The sequence below is a fragment of the Centrocercus urophasianus genome, unplaced genomic scaffold (genome assembly GCF_019232065.1).
Source record: "Centrocercus urophasianus isolate 14NV4802_14NV808 unplaced genomic scaffold, USGS_Curo_1.0 seq_15, whole genome shotgun sequence".
NCBI lineage: Eukaryota > Metazoa > Chordata > Aves > Galliformes > Phasianidae > Centrocercus > Centrocercus urophasianus.
Window position 1 is genome coordinate 41348617 of NW_024884697.1, and position 21579 is coordinate 41370195.

At 36.7% G+C, this 21579-nt stretch overlaps 1 protein-coding gene across 3 annotated transcripts in view; it reads right to left on the bottom strand.

The window, feature by feature from the left end:
* Positions 1-21579, bottom strand: part of ATP2B1 (ATPase plasma membrane Ca2+ transporting 1) — a 59088-nt gene that overhangs the window by 6270 nt on the left and 31239 nt on the right. For 2 of the 3 annotated variants that reach the window (XM_042815378.1, XM_042815377.1), the window contains exons 3-20: positions 21195-21392; positions 20135-20389; positions 19930-20055; positions 19460-19597; positions 16480-16518; positions 15966-16127; positions 14858-15072; positions 14038-14280; positions 12234-12475; positions 9449-9686; positions 8368-8547; positions 8200-8287; positions 7822-7928; positions 5829-6020; positions 5416-5629; positions 5050-5261; positions 3282-3389; positions 1240-1422 (exon numbers count right to left, since the gene is read on the bottom strand). In XM_042815378.1, the coding sequence (XP_042671312.1) occupies positions 1240-1422; positions 3282-3389; positions 5050-5261; positions 5416-5629; positions 5829-6020; positions 7822-7928; positions 8200-8287; positions 8368-8547; positions 9449-9686; positions 12234-12475; positions 14038-14280; positions 14858-15072; positions 15966-16127; positions 16480-16518; positions 19460-19597; positions 19930-20055; positions 20135-20389; positions 21195-21392 (3140 nt within the window). Of the gene's footprint in view, positions 1-806; positions 921-1239; positions 1423-3281; positions 3390-5049; positions 5262-5415; positions 5630-5828; positions 6021-7821; positions 7929-8199; positions 8288-8367; positions 8548-9448; positions 9687-12233; positions 12476-14037; positions 14281-14857; positions 15073-15965; positions 16128-16479; positions 16519-19459; positions 19598-19929; positions 20056-20134; positions 20390-21194; positions 21393-21579 lie in introns of all 3 variants that reach the window. The other variant, XM_042815379.1, reaches the window with a different exon arrangement.

The window sequence follows — 21579 nt, forward strand, 5'->3', positions numbered from 1 at the left end:
GAGGTGAGACAAGAACTGTACTGTTACTGATGGCTTATGAACTGCTGTCTGAAGAACCTAGAAAGGAAAAGAAACCCTTCAAACGTGAACAGAAATTTCACTACTTAGTCCTTAAGCCCTTCTTCTTTTTCATGAGCTATGTTTCTTCTGACTTGTACGCAATTAAGAAGCCTTGTTTCGCCACCTGAATCCTGATGTTGAGAAAGTTGTGTTATTCAGTAAAAAAAAAAAAAGTCCACTGAAAGCAGAAACTCAGAAGTTCCTCACAAGCTACAAAGAAAATGCATTTAGTGTTCCATGTTCTAACTACATTCATATTTTTAAAACTGCACTGCTTTTCCATCCGTTTCTTCGCCTTTTCAAATATCATGTGCTGTGCGTAGTGCAAGACAATTAAACTAGGTCTATGATTATACACTTCATCAATTTGCTTATTCAACAGAAGTCACCCATGTAAGGTGACTTTCAAGGCATATACTCGAAAATTTACAACGGTTTTCCTGTTTTATCCTAAACATTCTTCTGTACACGAATGGATGAAGGCACAGGATGTGCAGGCTCACAGCTTTAAAGTGAAAGTCTTTTGTTGCAATTGTTCCACCTGTTCTCAGCCCTCTAAGAAAAAAAAGTCTTGAGGACTCCACTTTGTGAAAAAGCTCTATGAAAAGCCTGAACGATGAGTTTAAGTACTAAGGAGAAAATGAGAAACGTTAGGTATGTGAATCAGGAAATGTTAACTTCATGCACTTTAGGAACACACACTCACACCCCACAGTAGTAGAAGCAGTAGTAGAGGAAAACACTACATGTGTAGGGGTAGAAATATTTGTTACATCATGGTGCTGGCTGGCGATGGAGGGTTGCCGCCTTAGAGCCCCCTGAATGGTACTTCCACTCTGGAAAGCATTCACTACATCCATCTGCAAGGAATCAGAGATTGTGACAGCTTGCTCAGCAAGAGAGAGAGAAAGAGAGAGAACAAGAGAGGACCATCCCCATCTATAGCACACAAAAAGTGAAGAAAAAAGGCACTTTTTTTTCTTTAAATACAGTAGATAAACAGGTAAGAGTTGAATTTAGAGCAGAAGAAAACAGAGAACCCTGAGGGATTGTACAGTCATCCATATCCCCTCGAGAGTCTCATCCACACCATTTAAAACTGCCACCTTAGTCAAAGGGATGGAGAGGAGCGATTTCCCTCCTAACACGCACCGCATCCTACCTTTTCCAAGACCATACCTGAGTTTGTATTCTGTTTAGGCCCCTAAACCACAAGATCTGACCACGACGTAATTCTCGCTCGGCATGATCAATCTCCTCCACATCTTCTGCTAGCTCTTCCTCAGGAATCTCTTCCTTTTGTGTTCCATGACCAGCTTCCTTCAGGAATTTCAGGCGGCTAGTTGGAATTGTTGAAATCAACTAACAGCAAATAAGAAGTATGGATCAGAATTATTATTATTTTAAGGGAAGAAAAAAAAGAAAAGAACATAATCATAGGCGTTTAAACATAATATCCTGTATATATGAATAGCAAAGTTGAATAAAAAAAAGACATGAACGGGATAAGTGTCAATGTAGAGCCATCACTCCAGCTGAAATAGCTGCACAAGCCTAAGTTTTCTTACAACCTCAACAACATTTAATTAGAAGTAGCCACAGCTTATTCAGAAACATAGAAGAGGCAGGCATTCTTTTGTCTCCTGAACAGTACTGATCCACTTGCAAGCGATGTTTCCAAAACCCTTATATAAAACTACTAAATTGCTAGTTGCTCACATTAAATTGCTACTTATTTTTAATTAATTAATCTAGCTGAAGCTAAAGAGAAGCTATGTGTGTCTGTTCCAGCTTTCCTTTTCATCCCCACCTTCAGGGCTATTCTGTTGAACTATGTAGTGAAGGAGAATCATCTTTTGATACATCCCATCTAGCAGATCCACATCAGTTCCAAGCCTGCTTTCCTTGAGCATCATTAATCTAGAAGACCATTTCAGCAGCTGCAGAGGAAAAACACTGCTCCAAAAGCAAGATAAACTGCCTTTCATACTGACATTGTTACTATGACTTCAGTTTCTACTATTAGCAGAAAGTCAAAAGCCCTTTCACTATGATCAGATGCTAGAGCAGCATGAACTGCAGCAGGGAAGCTCTGCCTTTCCAGGATGCTCTGGAATCAAAGATATCTCAAGCTACATGACTCTCTTTGAGGCTACCTTTAAACCTCAGCATGACTCTATTCAATTTTTAAAAAAATAATCAGTTTTCCAAAAACCTTCTTAAAAAGTTTAGACCCACATTTAGAATATGCATTTATGTATTTATTTACAACTAAAATTCATCCTGAAAAGGTATTCTTTACAAATTAGAAGGGAAAAAAACTGTACTGGAAAACTCTTCATGTGGTATGAAGAATTTAGACAACCATGTCATTAACTAATGAGAAACTACACAGAGTTCTAAAGTTTCATGTAAATAAGCTTGCAAGCACTGTTACATGTGCAATAGCAAAGAAACCCCAAGAAAGAAAATAATCAAAATGCAGTAAGCTTAAAAGTATATTTCATAGTTATGCAAATGAAGAATTTTAAAGAGAAAACGTTTGAGTTTTGCTGCATTTCTTGCTACTCTAGGATATCTTTAAACAAAAAAGACTAGCACGTATAACAGTTCTCATTTTTCAAGAAAACCATTCTACACCACATTAAATGTATTGAAACATTAGTATATTAATTGCCTTATGTTCTTATAGAAATTCTTAAAGTGTTTATTATCTGGCTGAAGACAATTTCATATTCAAAGGCAACTACAGCTGCTTCTAGTTAAAAATAACTGAACACAAACATAGAACCATTGAATGGCCTGGGTTGAAAAGGACCACAATGATCATCAAGTTTCAACCCCCAGCTATGTGCAGAATTACCAACCAGAAGACCAGGCTGCCCAGAGCCACATCCAGCCTGGCCTTGAATGCCTCCAGGAATGGGGCATCAACAATCTCCTTGGGCAACCTGTCCAAAAACTTCCTCCTAACTGTCCTAAACCAGACACAGTATCTTGGTCTGACTTATAACCAAATAATCAAGTCATAGTAAGGAAATGTCTAACCACAGACTTCCTAGCTATTAACCCAGATAAATTTAGGCAGCATTTACTGTTAATTTCTACAAATTTACGTAGTCCACTTCAAAGATCAGAATGTTTAAGGTAAAATGCTATACATGAAAAATACAAATTCATTAACACAAATGGATTTGACATTTGGAAAAAACCTATTTTACCTGGCCCCAGAGTAGTGTTCCCATGCCCAGGAAAACAGACCACAGCCACTGTTCAATTGAGAGTTTTGAGCAGCTAAAAGGCTTTCCACCAAACTGCACGATAATTATCTGTGAAGAGCAATACCATTAAACATGTGTCAGTGATCCATTAACAGAAAACTCCCTGAAGCTTCAAGATCAGCATAGACAATGCTGCATTAAAACACTGGATTTACTATCTCATTAAGCACACACTTCTACCGTCTCAGCAGAGTTATATTTCCAAATCTAAGCAATTTTCTCAGTATTTTAAGAACTTATTATTATTCTTCAAATGGTTCACAAAAAGAAAAAAATGTTTTTTGCTTCTTTGTCCTTACACTTTTTCCCCTTCATTTAACATTTACAGCGTGTACTTGACGCTACAAATTTAGTTCAGCCATCTCAGAACCCAGTTAACTAATGATCTTCTATTAATGCAAGTCTTAGATATCCAAAACACAAACACGATTTCTGAAATCATTCAACAGAATATTACCATGTATCCCAGTCTTAAGCATGAGAGTTTATATGACAAACTGTGATGAGGAGCTGAAATCTGAAAGCCAAGTTAAACACATTCCCACTGACTTAACTACTAGAACAAGCTGCATGGGCTCTAATGAGCAAGGTATCCCACTGCATAGGAACTATATGCATGGAACACTGCCCTGGAGAATAAACATTCAAGCAGTAGGGCAAGTGTCAAAAGGAGACAGTATCTACCATTAAATAGGGCTCCTGACCTGGAAAGCCCAGGAGTATCTTATTTTATTAACAAAGAATAGGACACTATGAAAAAACACAGCACTAAGTTATATAGGAAGATAAGCCCTTTATGAATTGCTGATAAAGAGAACATAATTGCAGGCAGGAATAATTTTTACGTATTTGCATTTGTTGCAAAACAAGTCTGCTGCACTTATGGCTCTAAAAATAGAAGCAGCTTTTAAGAAAGATTCTCCTGAAGAAATTTAAAAGTAGATTAAGTGATGCAACTTCACACAAAGCACACGCTTGCATTGCTTGAGCTGTTATACGTTTGGTTAACTCCAAGGAATTCCAAGGCTAAGATTCATCTTACACCTTAGATTACTCACATCCAAAATAAACTGTGTGAAAATGAAAAAGATTAAATTGTAAGAATACAAAAATCAAATTGTTGGTTATTTCACTGTTATTCGTATTGATTAATTAAACATAAAGGTTAATTAGAAGGTAAAAATATTTTGTGTCAACTATTTTCCTTTAATTAGATTTTGACTTGGTCTTTCTCAACACCAGGATGTTAGTCTGATTTATTTCAGATAATTTAATTCATCTTGTTAGTAAACAGAGATTTAACCAGCCAGCTCTTACAAATCTGATGCACCAACTAAAGGTCCCCAGACATCAGTGTTTCATGCCAAAATAAGACCTAAAACAACAGCATCAATACAGACAACTGATTTCTGTAAGAAATACATACAGCCTCTTGAGAAACTGTCAAAAGACTGGACAACTGGGATCACAGAGAGGGAAAGAAAATTCAAAAAGTATATACAAGTAGTTCAACATTTGATTTTGACAATTTCATGAGGTTATACCTGAAGACCTTGTCAAGCAAGACTTGAAAATTATTATTATTTTAATAATGTATTTATTTTTGAATAGTGTGACATTGCAGATTCTTCACACTGCAGAAATAAAACATCTGGTTGCATAAGCATTAGTTGGTTAGCATTTCCAAGGTAAGCAATAAGTTACTCACCTGCACAACAAATGTTCCCAGAACAATAGTACAGAAGATAGCGTTGTTAAAGATTCCTTCAAAAACATTTCTTTCACCATGAATTTTCCGGGCATTAATTTCATTAAAAAGCTGCATCATTACAAACGTATTAAAGACAATAGTATAATGCTCTGAAGGAGGGGCATGCAGAGGTGCATTTCTTCCACTATCAATATCAAAAATTTTCTCACCTGTGTATAAAAGACATCGTATCAGCAGCTCAAATTGGTGGCTTTATACACACACACAGATAGATAGAACATGTACTAGAATTAGAACAAAAATAAATAAATAGTTTTTAAGGCTTCATCTCCCTACAGCTTGGCAAAGTTTCAGTGCTCTTACCAGCAAACAGGAGCGTAAAGACCACTACGAGTTGGTAGAATGCATGACCCAAAATATTCTTCATCATCGTACGAGAAATCAAAGGTTTGTTTCTACCATAAGGCTTTCGCAGTAGAAGAGCTTCAGTGGGTGGTTCTGTCGCCAAGGCAAGAGAAGCTAATGTGTCCATTATCAGATTTACCCACAGCATCTGCACAGCTTTAAGCGGAGAATCCTATAAAGACAGGAACGTAAGCTCCCTCCAGCGTAAGTGAACAAACTGCAGCTATTAAAGGCATTTATTATAAAACACCGTCACATTTTGAATGGAGACCATTACATTCTTCAGGCTAGCATACACCTGAAAGTTGAATTCAAGAGAGTCAGTCATGATATTTACAGCATTCATTAGCTGTATCTACCAATGTACATACCTGTGTTATGCACGCTCCCGTAAAAGCGACAATTACTGCTACTACGTTGACGGTAAGCTGGAACTGAAGAAATTTAGAAATGCTGTCGTATACGTTCCGTCCCCACATAACTGCTTTTACAATACTTGTGAAGTTGTCATCCGTAAGGATAATGTCAGAAGCTTCTTTAGCAACATCAGTTCCAGCAATTCCCTGGTAGAAAAAGAAAACCACTAGGAAATGCAACAGGATGCGCTGATGTATATAGTAGGAACAATTACATCCCTGGTCAGCATATCAGCATTCATTTTAATGCACCACGTCTTTAGAACTACTTTAAGGTAAACAGCCTAAAGCTGTGCTGCAGCAAATCTTGCTTCCACATTCTACTGCAGAATGGAAAACACAAAAAATCCTCATCTTTACTATAAAGATTTTAATGAATAAAGAAATCTCAAGCTGACAATGAAAACCACACTGTGCAAGTTTTCCCTGTTCAAGTTAAAGGCCACCAGATGGTGCAGTACTACAGTTTAATCCACACGCTATATAGATTCCAGGAGTAGGAAAATACACGTGTACCTACATGGTAAAGTGATGTACACTGCCAAAAGCTTTTTGAAGAATGTTGGCAATGAAAAGCAGAACATTAAGTATAACTGCATTTAACATTGCAATGCAATGATATTGTTAGGTTTTAAGCACCTGGAATCTCCTACATATCTAAAAAATTAAACTTAGTTTAGGAGTTAAGTAATATCCACTCAAAGAAGGTGGGGTTTTTCTTTTTTTAAATGGCCTAACTACAACTTAATAGGAAATTTAAGGATCCTTATTCTTGATGTTTACTAAGAAAAAGTCACCTGCCCATCTATGCATACAACTTAAAGTTATCTTTGAGTACGATTCTATCATTCCATGGGAAAGCAATATACACTAGTCTACCTACGTAAATTTGAATCCAAATTTGTAACACAGCACAAGGAGCTGCAACTTAAATTACTTGTTGACAGTGATTCGGTTTTGAAGGGACTCAAATTCTTAGCTGTAATTTTCCTAATATTTAGTACCACATAGACAAACCAGTCTGCAGAACAAATACATAAATCACAATGAAAGTAAAGACAAAAACAAAGCAAAAAAAGCCACCACACAAGCCTTGCCTATGGAAGACACATTTATGTATTAAATTTTTAACATCTTTTTAATGTTCACCTATTAACTGAGAAGAGATAAGTCAGCTATTTAATTCCTTCAAGTCAGCTCAGGAAGAACAGTACAATTCCCTTAGCTACTGTAGGCTGCTTAGGTCTCTGCAATAAGGCGTACTGAACACATGAAAAATTTAGGCTAAAATGTTTTATCCCCAGCAGTTAATTTTCATGGACAGTTAGACTTTGTTTGAAGAGTGTTTGAGAATTTTAACTGAGAAAGTGTTTCTGAGCTCATACAGACAAACGCAGATCCTAGGCTGCTATGAATATGCTGTTTTATTTAGAATGTACAAGATGTCTTGGTACCACCTCCAAAGGCATTTTAAATATCAACTTGTACTTTTCGTCCTCCTAGTCTCCCTGTTCTTCTGCACCATTTCACAGAACACAGGTGAATAAACTTAATCCAAACTTTCATATATAAGGCTTACTGAAAGCCACTGTATGCTGTTTACCACGTCAGGTCATTTTGCCATATGCTGAATAGATCTCATTCCAGGAATATTTCAGTATCAGGAATTGCAGTGCAACAGTTTTTGTGTAAAAGTGACTAAGGATCTGCAGTGTAAGTTTGTACATTCTACTCATTGGCAAAAGCCAGAAGGACATTTTTAGTCAAATAAAAAAAATGGGAAACTGACCAAAAAAGTAATTAGTTTTAATTGTGAGAGAAGTTAACGCCCTTAAATGAGCTGTATGTAAGGCTCATGAAACAAGTAAGGCTGTTGAGTCTTGAAAGTGATTTGATAAACTGCTTTATTAAAAGAGTGTTCAAAATATTGAAAGTAAAAAAGTCGTACCATAGCAAATCCAACATCTGCTTTCTTCAGTGCAGGACCATCATTGGTACCATCACCAGTTACTGCTACAACTTGCCTCTGATCAAAGATAGTGCTGTCAATTATACCTAAAGTAAAATGACATCTCAGTATTATAGTTCAAAACAGACAATACAACAAAGATTGAGGTTCAAAGAGAAAGTCATTTTATCATCCTCAAACAAACAAAAACACACAACAACTAGAACCATCTATTATTTATCTCTCGGGGAAAAAAAGAAGAAAAAAAAAAAAGAGTTGGCATATGAAGACACCCTCATTGACATTTCCCACAAATTGTAATCCTATTTTTCTCTAGAAATAGAACTTTACTTGGAAGTTCAAATAACTTTTATTTACCTTTTACCAGAGTGTGTTTGTCAGTAGGAGATGATCTTGCAAGAACACGTAGCTTTGGCCAAATTTTATCTATTCGCTCTTGCTCTATCTGCAAAAAGAACATCAGGTGTATTTTGCAATTACAAGCCTTTACAAAATAGCTGATCCAAATTAAGTCAGCATGCTTACCTCTCCTTTTTCATTGCGTATTCTCCTATTAAAGTCTTTGCCCTCTAAGCACAAAAAGTCTTCACCAGGATTCAGAATACCACATTTTAATGCAATAGCACGAGCAGTATTAATGTTATCACCAGTGACCATACGTACAGTTATGCCTGCACGCTGACATTTTTTTATTGCATCAGGTACCTATATGCAAAAAGTGAAGACAACAAAAAAACAAAAAGTTAAGACTATACAAACACTTAATAAATTAACAAATTCACATGACTTTCACATGACAAACTCACATAGACATGTGAGTGAAGTGTCTTCAAGTTAAACCAAAACAACTTATTTTAACATACTGCTAAGGAGCATTTAAGAAATTTAAGTAACCTGCCTTCATCATGTTCCTGAAAAACACACACACACCCTGGTTATTTTTTGTTTTGTCTGTCCCATTTATTCCCCCTTTATTTTCCAAATACTGCAGTGTGCAAATCCACCACAGAAAGTCCCATGATACACGTTATGGAGTAGCAGTCAAAAGTACTAAGTACTGGCTTTACGTTTATGATTATGTAAAATGAACTACAGCTCACACACTACTTGTCAGCCCACAACTTTGACTGTGAAGTGACACTAATGTGGGTCAGAATGAAGACCCCCTTAAAGCATAAAAGCTTTTACTGTTGAGAAACACTGCCCTCCATAGACTTCAACCACAAGCAGATCTCCTTAGCTCAGTTAACAAATCCTCTTCCCCTTTAGAACCTTGCAGCAAACACAATAGCTAATATGATCCTAATCCATACTCCTAATATTCCTAGTAGTTTAAAGAAGAAAAAAGACCAGTTGTTCCATCTACTGAGACACTGCTTAGTAAGCGCCTTAAGTCATTAGTTTGTACAGAGCTTCAGTAACACAGCATAAGTGTCATTAAGGTTTTAATCTGCTTTTGTAGCTACATTAACTTTTCCCCCTAAGAAATAAGATTTTCATTTATTAACTATGCTAAAGATGCAAAACTCACTCTTTGCATGACTGAAAACAACATGAACCAGGACCTCCTGAAACAGAAACACTGCAGCTTACACAGTGACCCTACCTCAGGTCTCACAGGATCTTCAATCCCAACAACAGCAATGCATGTCAGACCAGTAACAATGTCATTTTCATTGTCCCATTCTGGCTCTGGCTCCCCTGCTGGAAAGTCTCTAAATGCCAAACAAATGGTTCTGAGCCCTTCAGAAGCCATTGGCTCAATTACAGTTTTTACAATATCATCACGGTCCCTAGGTCTGAATACCTTTGGTTCTCCATCAGCACTCAGTATTTTGAAGCACCTGAAAAGAAAAAATTAAAGTTAACAGATCTTTATGAAAGTTCAGACTTTCATAAAGAAAGGTTTCTTTATGAAGTGGTTTATTAGTCAACTTGTTTAAGTTTCCATAAGCTTTACTCTTCCAGACAGACACACTATCAGATAATCTTCTCCGTATGCACTTAATCTCTTCCTAACTGCAAAACATGCTAGCTGTTCACTGAGATGGTTGTCCTGGGATGAAAATAATGCTCTGTAAATTATGGAAACAAAATTAGTTACTTCCCAGGAGTAACCATTTCTCATTGTACTTAAATGTAGTAAATGCACTAGCTGTGTCAGTTAATCGAGTTTCAAGTTCAACAAAATAGTCCCACCTTTAACAGTTGCACATGGCTCAGAACTACAGTAAGCTTCCAAAACATGCACACAATGCCTCAGCACTAAACTTACAGAATGAAAAGCAAACTCACATGGTATGAAGAACCAGTGCTATCCTTCGTCAGTACAAAGGTTTACAAAATAACCAACATGCATGTTACCAATTCTGAGAGAGTTTGGCAGTTCTTAAACATAAAGCATTAAATAAAAAACAAATACTTCAAGCTGTTGTAAAAAAATTAAGAGACTAGGCTCAAAATAACATACTCTAGCATTTCAAGTTGTGTTATTTTAGTCTGTTTCTTTATGCCTAGACATCACTGCTTTCCTAGAGCATACATACTTTACTAATAATGTCGCAAACATAACACTACCAAATGCTTTTAACAATAAATTTAATTTTGTTCCTTTGAGTCTTTACCAAAGACTTTAACACAAAACCATAAGAGCTTGTTTCACAAATCAGTACTAATAGGGCACTGAAAAAAAGCCAAGGATTTATGACATTTTGACAACACCTGAGAGATCTGATAGACAACTTCATTCCAACCGAAATTTGAAGTCTGTCATTGATTTGGGTTACCTGTTCAAATGTCAGCAACCACTGCATGTATCTCACATTATCACCAATCACAGGGTTCATGAGTAATCCCAAGTATACAGAGATGACTATATGGAAATCAGTAAGTTTTATGTCAAGAATGAAACAAGTTTTAGTTAAAATACTTGACTTGAGACATGAGTGTAAATAAAGAAGAAAAACTGCTCTGCTTGAAAAGTTTTGCAGCATTTCTTCTACACTTACAGGAGATTCATTTATATTATTTAAATATATATATATATATACACTCATATTCATGTTTAAGTTTTCAGTGCTCAGTAGTCATTTCTGTGATAGCAAAGAATGTGCAGCACAACTGGCAAGCCATGTTATGATCCACTTCTTTCACTGCACAGACAGAAGATAAAGAAAACAGCTAAGATTTTCTCAGATGGTGCTGCTCAAATAGTTTCAGGCTTACAGCTACTCCAGTACCATCTAAATCACTCCATATTTTCTTGTTCTTTCTTAGCTATCACTATTTATTATCTCCGATGTGAAGCCAAATGAATTGCATGAGTCAAGGCTGAATGAGTTCTAGCATATTCTAAAGTTCAACTGCTTAACAACAAAAGAAGAAAAAAAATTCCCCAAAGCTAGAAGAAATGCACGTGTAAGCATACTTACTGATGAAGCTTGGCTTAAAATCTAGCTAAGATTTAGATATGAATTATTCCAAAATTCTGTATCAAAAGGAACTAGAAAGTCCTTGAAAGACTGATATTTTGCTGTGAGCGCTAAGCTGGTGGAGAAGGAGAAAAATCATCTTTTCTACTTAGTGTGTTAGTATGTCCCTACATGGGGCCAGGTAGCAAGCTAGAAGTTAAGGATGGTACATGCTACTATTAAGACTAGAAAGAGTTTGAAGCCAGGACCGAAAACAGACTGGTTACAACTACAGCTCCTAGACAACATAGCATAATGCACACATGCCTTCTCCCCTAGCCTGCTTAGGAGTTACCACAGCTTTCTACATACTAAGGTTTGTTCCAATGGCAACACATCTCTCACTAACACCCTAGCAAATAAAACAAAAGGCCTCTGGAAATGGGCAGACAAGTAAGGAAACAACTTGCTTTGTCATACTAAAAGAACAATTAACTTTCTCTTTTACTCAAGGTTCAACCTTCTATTAAAGTAATCAGCTTTGACACCCATTCACACTGTCATTTGGAGCTGGAAGTAATCTTTTGCGAATGCACCAAACTCCAGACAGAATTTGAATGGATCAGCTGCCAGGACTTCCACACTTAAAATTAAGATGGTTTAACTAGACAGGCTTGCCTGTACCAGAATCACACGCTGAAGAGCTCTACTTCTGCTCTACTTCTGCTTTATATCTTTCAGTGCATTAGATTTAAAGTTATTCAAGTGTTCCTTCCCATTTTATTGCATGAAGTCAAATAATCAAGAGACACAAGACAGGAAACTAGCAGCTATTTCAAGGGTACAGGACTGTTGCACTTGTTCATAAACACAGCTACAGAAATAATTTGCAGACTACAGCATAATGTTGTTCAGCAGTTTACAGTCTCACAAAGTTGAGCCAAATTCAAAGTGCTAAAGTACAATAGTAGCTGTTCTTACTTTTTAAGAACTATCTCAGAGGCACCTTTACTGAAAATTCGGAAACTGCCATCAGAGTTTTTTAACACAGTACTCATAGATTTTCTAACAGAGTTGAAGGTGTACACTTTGTGCAACTTCTCTTCTGGGATCTCATTTCGTACATCCTGATAATCACGTTTTAAATCCAAAAGAAAACCCAGCAAGGCACATTCAGTTTTGTTTCCAACGTGACGTGGTAAACCACCTTCTTTTTCAGGAGGCTGCAAGAAAAACAATAATCTTCATTTATTAAAAGGTTAATGTAAGAACCACTGAAGTACAGCATTTAGAAAACAAGGAAGCCAAGTCTAAGTTCAGCTCTGAGTTGGGAAGTTTCACTTTTGCAATGATTAATCTATAAATTCCTATGAGTCATAAGCTCACACTACTGGCTTTCATAAGTGACTTCTGCACCTGTTTAGTCTTTCAATACATTTCTCAGGCTCAAAAATCACCTATGAAATCTATATCAAATGCAGAGCTGACCTTCCCTTTTAGTTAGTTTCCACTGCTTGAAATAACTGTCTGGATCACTTGGGTGTACTGGGTCCCTGAATAATTTTGCAATTTACAAGTACTGTTAAGTTTAAGGAAACTGTCTTTAAAATACTAGATGCCATTATTTCTGCAAAGTTAATGTATTCTCACCTGTAACAGTTCTTCCTTAATAATATACTATGAACACATCACCTGGTAGCCTTCTATGGAAGAGAATTAAGTCTTTAAGCTTCTTAAGCCTCACTACAAGTTCTGTTTTCCAGACAATGTCCTGTTCAACATGTTTCTGAAATCTCTCCAGTTTTCAGCCCTTTAATACCAGAACGATTTCTTATCTCAGAAATGTGGAATATACAGACTTTTGTCACATGTGAAAGAATACTTTCCTAAAGATATTTCTGAGCATATATATACATAACATCAGTTGTAGTTTGCAGAAAAACAAAGAAAAAAAAAAGCAGGAGAACTTACTCTGCCTGACCAGGCCCCAAATATCTCAATCACAACTGTATTTGTTGTAAGACAGGGATCTATTTTCATTCTTAAGAGCTGCAACATCTTGTGTTTTAATGAAAGCTAAGTTCTAAAACGTTCAGTTCAACACGCTCCCCAGACATCAGCATACTGGTGCTAATCCAGCTGCAAAAATGAAGGGTCCAGAGCACCTGCCTAAGAGACTTTTATACATAGGTACCTTTTATGTCTATAAAAAGATTTTTAGGAATTGGACTATGAAACTCCTCACATGCCGTAACTCATTCCACAGAGATAGATGCTTGTGGCCTTGATGCGCTCCCTCAACTGCTACCAAAAAAAATCCTGCGAACACCTTTGTTGGCTGACAATTGACTTTTGGACTGTGGTTTTGCTTGTGTACTCAGCCTACAGATTTGTCATAATAGTATCTGAAATAAAAACCCAAACTTGTCTGCACCTGCATTTTCCCATCATATTTTGGGCATCCTACGCTACCCTTAAACATTGACTTTGAAGTAGCGCTCAAATCAAACTATGATGCCTTCCAAATAAAAAGCTCTCCTTATAAAAACAAAATTAGACAAATTTACCAACTTACGAGGAGAAAACATACCTTTGAATCATCAATTCAAAACAGTTCTTTAAGTTCAGCCTTAATTGAACTGTTAAGTAATTCACAGTAAGTACAAAACACTATACAGTTTTCTGCCACACACTTATCCTTAATTGCCTGCCATGCAGCAACCAGACCGTTTTCATCTTTTGAAGATGTTTAGTTGTTTCGGTTAAAATGAATAAGTGTACTTACCAGTATTTTGGAAGTGTAAGCACAATTAACAGAAATTCCTGTGACAAGATAAGCCATGATATTCTCTGGAATAGCTTCTGGTGCTGGAATTTTTTTGTAATGTTTTTCACTGATGTAAGCTTGGACCACTGTCATCCTGTTCATAGTCAACGTTCCTGTTTTATCTGAGCAAATAGCTGTGGCATTACCCATTGTTTCACATGCATCCAGATGTCTCACCAAGTTATTGTCTCTCATCATTTTCTAAGAAAATAAAAGCAGTTAATAGTCAACCATAACCTTCACCCCCCATTTTTGAAATTCTCATTTAGAGTGTTCAGTTTCAGACAGCAGTTTCAGAACACGCTCATCTTTCAAGTTCTCTGGCTAGTTGCTGTAAGGATTACCCCAAGTCTATCATGTCACAGTAAGCATCAGCATGACCAAAGAGCTCCTAAACAGAGCAACCTATTTTCTCCACATCTGCATGTCAGACCAACTACTGTTACAGCTCAGACTAATAAGGATATTTGTGCATACAGAACATGAATACAGCTTTATCAAACACAATATTAAAACATATTTCACAAGTAAGGTGGGATTCTATTGGCTCAAGTCTGTTGTTTCTGCACACTCAAAGGAGGAAGTAAGCTATGCCCCAGACTTACCATAAGATTTATATTTCAAAGATGCCAGCGTCACACTTCATATCAAATACAAACTGGGAACCTAACTGGTCAGCTAAGAGAGTGAGGACTAGACAAGTAAAGGTCTAATATTGCTTACAAGTCTTTACTTAATGTGTTTGTCTTTACAATCTGCTCCCCTTCCACCCACTTACCTTAACAGAATAAGCCAATGATATGGTGACTGCAAGCGGAAGACCTTCTGGTACTGCCACCACCAAGACTGTAACTCCAATAATGAAGAACTTCACAAAGTACTGAATATAAATTGGTGTACATTCAGCAAGCCAGGGTCGCTTCTGAACCCAGAAGGTATCAATCACAAAATACAACACAAGGATAATGACTGTGATTGCAGACATCAACAAACCTTGTTAAAAAGAGAAAAAACAGTTTTCAGAAGAAATAGTTAAAATGTGTGACAATACAGATTCTGGATAAGTCAAGGGCAAACATTTCTCCCGTTGTAGAAGATACAATTCAGAATTTCAACAGGCAATTGAGAAAACATGGAGATAGTTCTCACAGGTATATTGATTTTCAACACAAGTATTTCCTCATGAATTTCACTTAAAAGCCTATAAACTATGGGTTGTTTTGGTTTTTTTTTTCCCAATTAATTGAAAAGTGTAGATTTAATTATGAAGGAGAGACCATTATGTAAAGTAAACTGACTGTTCAGAATAATAATTAAAGGAGTTCAGGAAGCTTTCCATGACTATACTGGTGACATACTCAGCAGAGAAAGCAGGTATCTCTTCATACCTTACTTCCTGCTGAAGCTGGGAGTTAATATGGCAGGTAAGCACAATGTTCAATGACATTGGAATAACTGGGAAGACAAATTAGAACTGAAGTTAACAAGCTGAGTGGCACACTTCAGATAGTACAAGAAAAAGAGCAAAAGAAATTGCACCTTGTGAAAACACCAGAAATAGCCTGTTGAACTCTACGGTCAATTTACTGTTCTCCAGATATATCACTAAATGCTATGTTTATCTAGAAATATCTTTTATAACAGTAATCCAACATTATGAAGTCTGAATTTTCTGTTCTAGAAGCTAATACACTAAAGCTTGAGTATTTAAATCAGGAAAAACATTACCAGTATTATGCAGTCAGGGAAGCCATCAGCACCCGTAAGCATGATGGCACACTTACATGTATTTGAATTTTACACTTCACTTCAGTAGCTAGCTTTGATCAGCTTATCTTCTCATGCAAACGTGAGGCATCAGCAAAAAGAGTACTGGTGAGGCATACCTGCTTTGCCAATCTGAACTGCAAGCTTTGTAAGTTTGCCTTGGAGAACAGATTTTTCTTTCTTTGGCAAATTTGATCTCTTCTTATCTTTTTCATCTCCATCCACACCATCCTCACTCTTCAGTGGCTGCATTTCCATAGCTGCACCATCTTGAGCTTTAGCTATAAGTTACAAACAAATAAGATTTAGCCATTCTAGTATCCCTGAAATCAACAGTACACAGAGTTTGATTATATTGGCTTAGCACAAGTGTTGCGTCGTACCTGATATTCAGAGAAGGCATAACATTCTCGAATATCCAGCTAGATACCACAGAAATAAAGTTCAGAAATGTTTACTATCAAGACTATCAAGTTCATTTTTCATTTGATCATTTTTTTTTAGGAAGATTTACTTAGACTATGTTTAACCGAGGCACTTCGAATGTAAGGATGCAATAAGCATTTTCATGCTAAAGTATGTTGTCACTGAAAATAAGTACTTAGAAGGGAGGATCACAGAAACTGCATTTACCTTTGTTGCGGTTCTCAACAGCTCCATCTTGCTTTTTGCCTGTCAGAGAAGGGAACAAGTTATGTTTCACACTGGCCATGCAGAGTCCATCTAAGTATTAAGGCTTATCTAAAAGACATATTAATATCTGCTGAGACAAGTAACTATTTCAAAAACTGTAAATCAAACTGGGAGAAGAAGGCTAACACAAATAGTTGATGTGTAAGTTAACTCACAGAAACAACTCATTTTTTTCGGACAGCAGAAGTCTCGTACAGAAAAGCATTACTCAGACACAGTTAAGTTCGAACAGACTGATACAAACATTCATATGCAACTAAACGAAAATACAGCAGAAGGCATTGCTGGGCCAGACAGCTGTCCTATCATAGTGTGTTCAGTTGAAGAGAGTAGTGGTCTAGTTGTGAGGAAAGCACCTAAAAGGCTTTCCTGCACTTTTACTGGGAAGGGGATTTGTGACAAGCAAGAGATCCTGACAGTCTCACTCTTACTCTGTTCCAACACTGGCAAGTCTGCCTGACTACTGCTGCAATGAATTTTAAAATTCCACCTACAGAATCAGTGCTTTTGCATAGCACTGCAGAAATTTCTGTAGTATATCTTTACAAATAAATATTTATAAATCCACATCAAAGCTTAATGGAGGTACAGTGCTGGATTACTGGATCTACGCTAACCCTATTTACGCAAGCATGAACATAATCTGTTGGCAACACACCAACATTAAAGAATGAAGGGAATAGTTCAAGTTCCTAACAAAATACCACTCCTACCTCTGTTCAGAAATGGGGGTCAGCAGAAGATCATGAAGACTATTAGAATAATTAAAAAGTAATGAATGAAATTTATGAACAAAACATTAAATACAGCTAAACCTAACTATGTCAACAAGCAGTTTGTTAGAAGGTCACTATCCTTTTTTGTTTGGGTTTTCGGGTAAGATGGCTTACATACCCTGACAAGCGGCAAACTGGCAGCTTTTCTCTTAACTAGAGAAATCTAACTTTACAGTTACTATTAGCAGTAACTTCAAATGAAAGAATAAAGTCAAAGAACCTTAAACAAAACCCAGAATTGTTCAGTTTCACTGCTATTTCATTTTATCTTCTGCTTTAAAGTAAGTAGCCTGAAGTGAATGAGAGCTAGAAGGAAACAGAATAAAATTCAGCTAGAAGAAAATCAACTTGTCAAGCATCCTATCATGGATGACATTTAGTACCTCCTGTGTACTGTGGTATTACTACTGATATCTGTTTTTTTACATACAAGCTTTTCTTCCAGCATCCTCTGAACAGCTGATGAGAAAAAACAGTATGCTCATCTTCTCCTGAAGATGTCACTTTGGACTTGTTAAGAATTCATTACCTGCTGATTTAGTATTTGTTCTTTCTTAGGTCTATTTTCTCTCCTACAAGAACAAAGTTATTGTACACTTGAATTGCTTCTAACTCCCTGCACATACACATGCTTTCACTCTGAACCAAGACATATACAGCCAACTAAAGATAGTCACTTTAAGCTCCTTAACATTCACAGAGAAGCTAATTTAGTTTAACCTGAATTTTACCAAGGAGAATCTTAACAGTCACATAACTTAAGGGAAAGAGGAAGTTGCCTATCTTGGGAGACAAATTAAAGACAGGTTTTCTGTTCCAACAATACATCAAAACACTATTTGTCAAAAAAACTTTTGCTTTTATAATTCATATTAGCAGACTATCAATAAAAGCTATCATCTTGTCCCATAGCAGCTAATATAGCTTACTTCCTTCTCCCTCCTCTGTCAGAGAAGAGTAAGAAGTGGAAAATGCTCTAAATCAATTCCTGACAGTGCTGCAAATCAGCTTCTACTCTTCACTATTCCACTTAAGCTTGAATCCCACTCTGAACTCAAAGCAAATTTCAGAAAGGGCCAGAATTTTGAAGTTACTTGTAGATACGGCTACCAAGAAAAAAAGCACAGTTCAATCTTAACCCCTGCACAGAGCACACATTTCAATCATCACCAACTCAGTTTGAAAGCCAAGATTCCTAAGCACATTCCTATATGGCTTCCCATCATCATTTCTTATTCCTTTGAATAAAGAGAATACTTTTCTGCAAATACCCTCGCAGACTCCCTCCCATTCAGTTAATCTCACAACGGTTTCTACGAAAACTTTGTGGTGGTAAAGTTCACCACCTAACACATCTTACGAAGGCTAGCATCAAAACATCACTATTTAGCATTTCTAGGCTTTGATTCTTAGGCAAGATAAAAGATTATGACTTATAACGCTAGTAGCTGATTAAAGCCTTCCAAATAAGGAAGATGTCCTGTTTCACCCTTCACAGAAGAGCTCTTATATGGTCTGGGTTACAATTTCCTTATTTTTCTGAAAGGAAAGTTTACAGAAAAGCATCACTAAATTCTTTTATTTTGTACTTCTTTGAGATTTACAACTGTGGAAAAGGGCTGAAAGAAGAAACTACCTGTTTACCTTTAACAAAATATGTTATATTTCTAATTAAGTTACCCACGAGCTCAGCACATCAATGATACAAACTTCTCCTTTTCAAATGGGATTTTTTCATTAAAAAGCTTGCCTTACAAGACACAATTAAAAGCAGAACTAGATGCTCATTAAGGCTGATTTATTGTTAATAACCCCTTTGTCATAAACAAGTGTTTGTTATGAAACATGAATGTACTTTAAAGTTATGTGAGATGACAGTTTAACAAGTTATACACAATAAGACTGGCTAAACTTCCCAGCCCCTAATTCGTCAATGTGACCAGAAGTTGTTAATTAAGCTTTTGTTATGTGTTTTTTTAATGATGCACACTTCTAGGCCACTGGACCCTTTTTTTTTTTTTTTTTTCCTTCCTGTGAACCCTCTGAAAATAAGACTTAAAGATCTCTAGCTCCAGGTGACTATAATACTTTTCCATTCTACAATATTCGTTTCCTTCCTAACGAAACAAGATTATTATGCTTACTTTTCTTGTCCTTCTTCTCTTTTTCCTTCTCCTCTTCATCTCCTCCGGCCCCAAGCAAAGTAAAGATGATTCCTGTCTGAGAGTTCACACCTACAGCAGTAACTACCATCCTTCCAGAGCCTTCCATCACATGAGTACCTGGAAGAGGGTATTGGATTTTCCATTGAAACTTCAACTATTGTATGAAGAGCACATAGGAAATCCATTCTCAAACTTCATAGTGACAGAATCAGAAGATGATGCATATAGGTACCTTAAAACACAGTAAAATAATTGCAAAAACTATCTGGAAAATAAAGCCATAATCAACCACACGAAATGCTCATCAGCTTTAAGAATCTGTTCGCTTGGACAAAGTTTTGCAGAAGATATCAGCCTAGATAAGGTCCAGTTCACTAGATCTAAATATCACAATTTAAAATCATCAGTTCCCAAAGGAAAGCTAATCACATTCTTTCAATGCTACACACCTGAAAGCAGCATAGGATCTCTGTCCAAAGACTTCTTAACATGGTCAGACTCTCCAGTTAGTGAGCTTTCATCAATTTTGAGATCGTTTCCTTGAATAAGGATGCCATCAGCCGGTAAAAGGTCGCCTACAAGAGATCATTAGGTGTGTTGACTTCAGATACTTCTTTGAAAACAAAATAAAGTTGAACTCAAAAAAAAGTTTACCATATTTCACTTGTGCAATATCTCCAACAATTATGTCAGCTACTGGTATTTGGATGACTTGGCCACCTCTGATGACTGTAAATTTCTGTTCTTGTTCAATACGGCTCTGCAGTCCTCGAAATTGTTTCTCTTTACTCCAGTCATTGAAAGCTGTTACTAATACAACACAAACTACAGAAAGGAGGATTGCTGCTCCTTCAATCCAACCTGCTTCAGATTCCTCCTCCTCTTCACCAACATTTACTGATCCACATACTGTAGGAAACAAGATTTAGAGCATTTAGAGCAGAAGGCTTGCAGAGATAATTATTTCATAAAACGAAAGTTCTCCCATACAGAAGAGTGGTTGCTAAACATTCTCCTTGCTGGCTTTTACAGCAATTTTAGATTATTTTCAATAAGGGTAGCACACAAAGAACGTCCGTGTTTATATAAACACGAGAGAAGCTGACAGAGAAAGTTACCCAGTTTGCATTATCTTGTTACATGACATGCGTTAAGAGGCAAAGATTGGACAACTAGTTAGCCGCCTCCTGACGCCAACATTTCCTACTTTACCCTTCTCCCAACAAACCAGATGCAATTGTGAAAGTTTGGTTTAACTGAGGCCAGATCCCTACACCTTCTGTTTTGAACTTTTAGCTTCATTTCTTAAATTGGACAGTTACAAGTGCCATAGTGCAAAATCATGAAAAAATTAAGACACACTGACTTCCTAAAGAAAGCCGATGAACACAAGTTACAAACCGCTTAAATATTTGAGACGAAGCTAGCAAGATACTTGTGCAGAAGCTTGGCTGATCTCAGACAGATCATAGCTCCTGCTGCTTATATTTCATCTTTTCCACTACTTTGTCTAGAATCAGCCTAGATCATGACATGGGAAGTCCTGTGTTGCCTTTTTAAGGCACAATAAGAGTCCTAGTACTGTCTCCATAAGGAATAATCAGCTACATTTCCACCATCTTATTATCTTCTATCAGATTCACAATAGTAGCATGCTGGACAAAGCAAGTCAGTAGTATAACAGAGGTAGGTATCTACTTTTTCATTTACTTACATGCTTCATTTCCTCCAGGAGGCTGGTAAAAAGAAAGGCCCAAGGACACTACGGCTGCAATTTCTAATATAATTAGTGTAACATCCTGTAGTGCTTCCCATACTAACTGAAGAAATGTTTTTGGCTTTTTAGGAGGTATAAAGTTCTTCCCAAAAACTGCTTCTCTCCTTTCTATATCTGCTGGGTTTCCACTTAAACCTATTTAGTAAGAAGACAAAGTTAGTGATTCCCTATTCATGGAGTCATGTGTCACTCCATATTTTATAATAATACTGAAGAAAACATATCATGTACACTTACACAGGTGTCATCCTTAAACCAGACTTGCTATATTTCATAACTCACATTTCACCAATAATCAAGAAAATGAAGGTCTACCTACTTG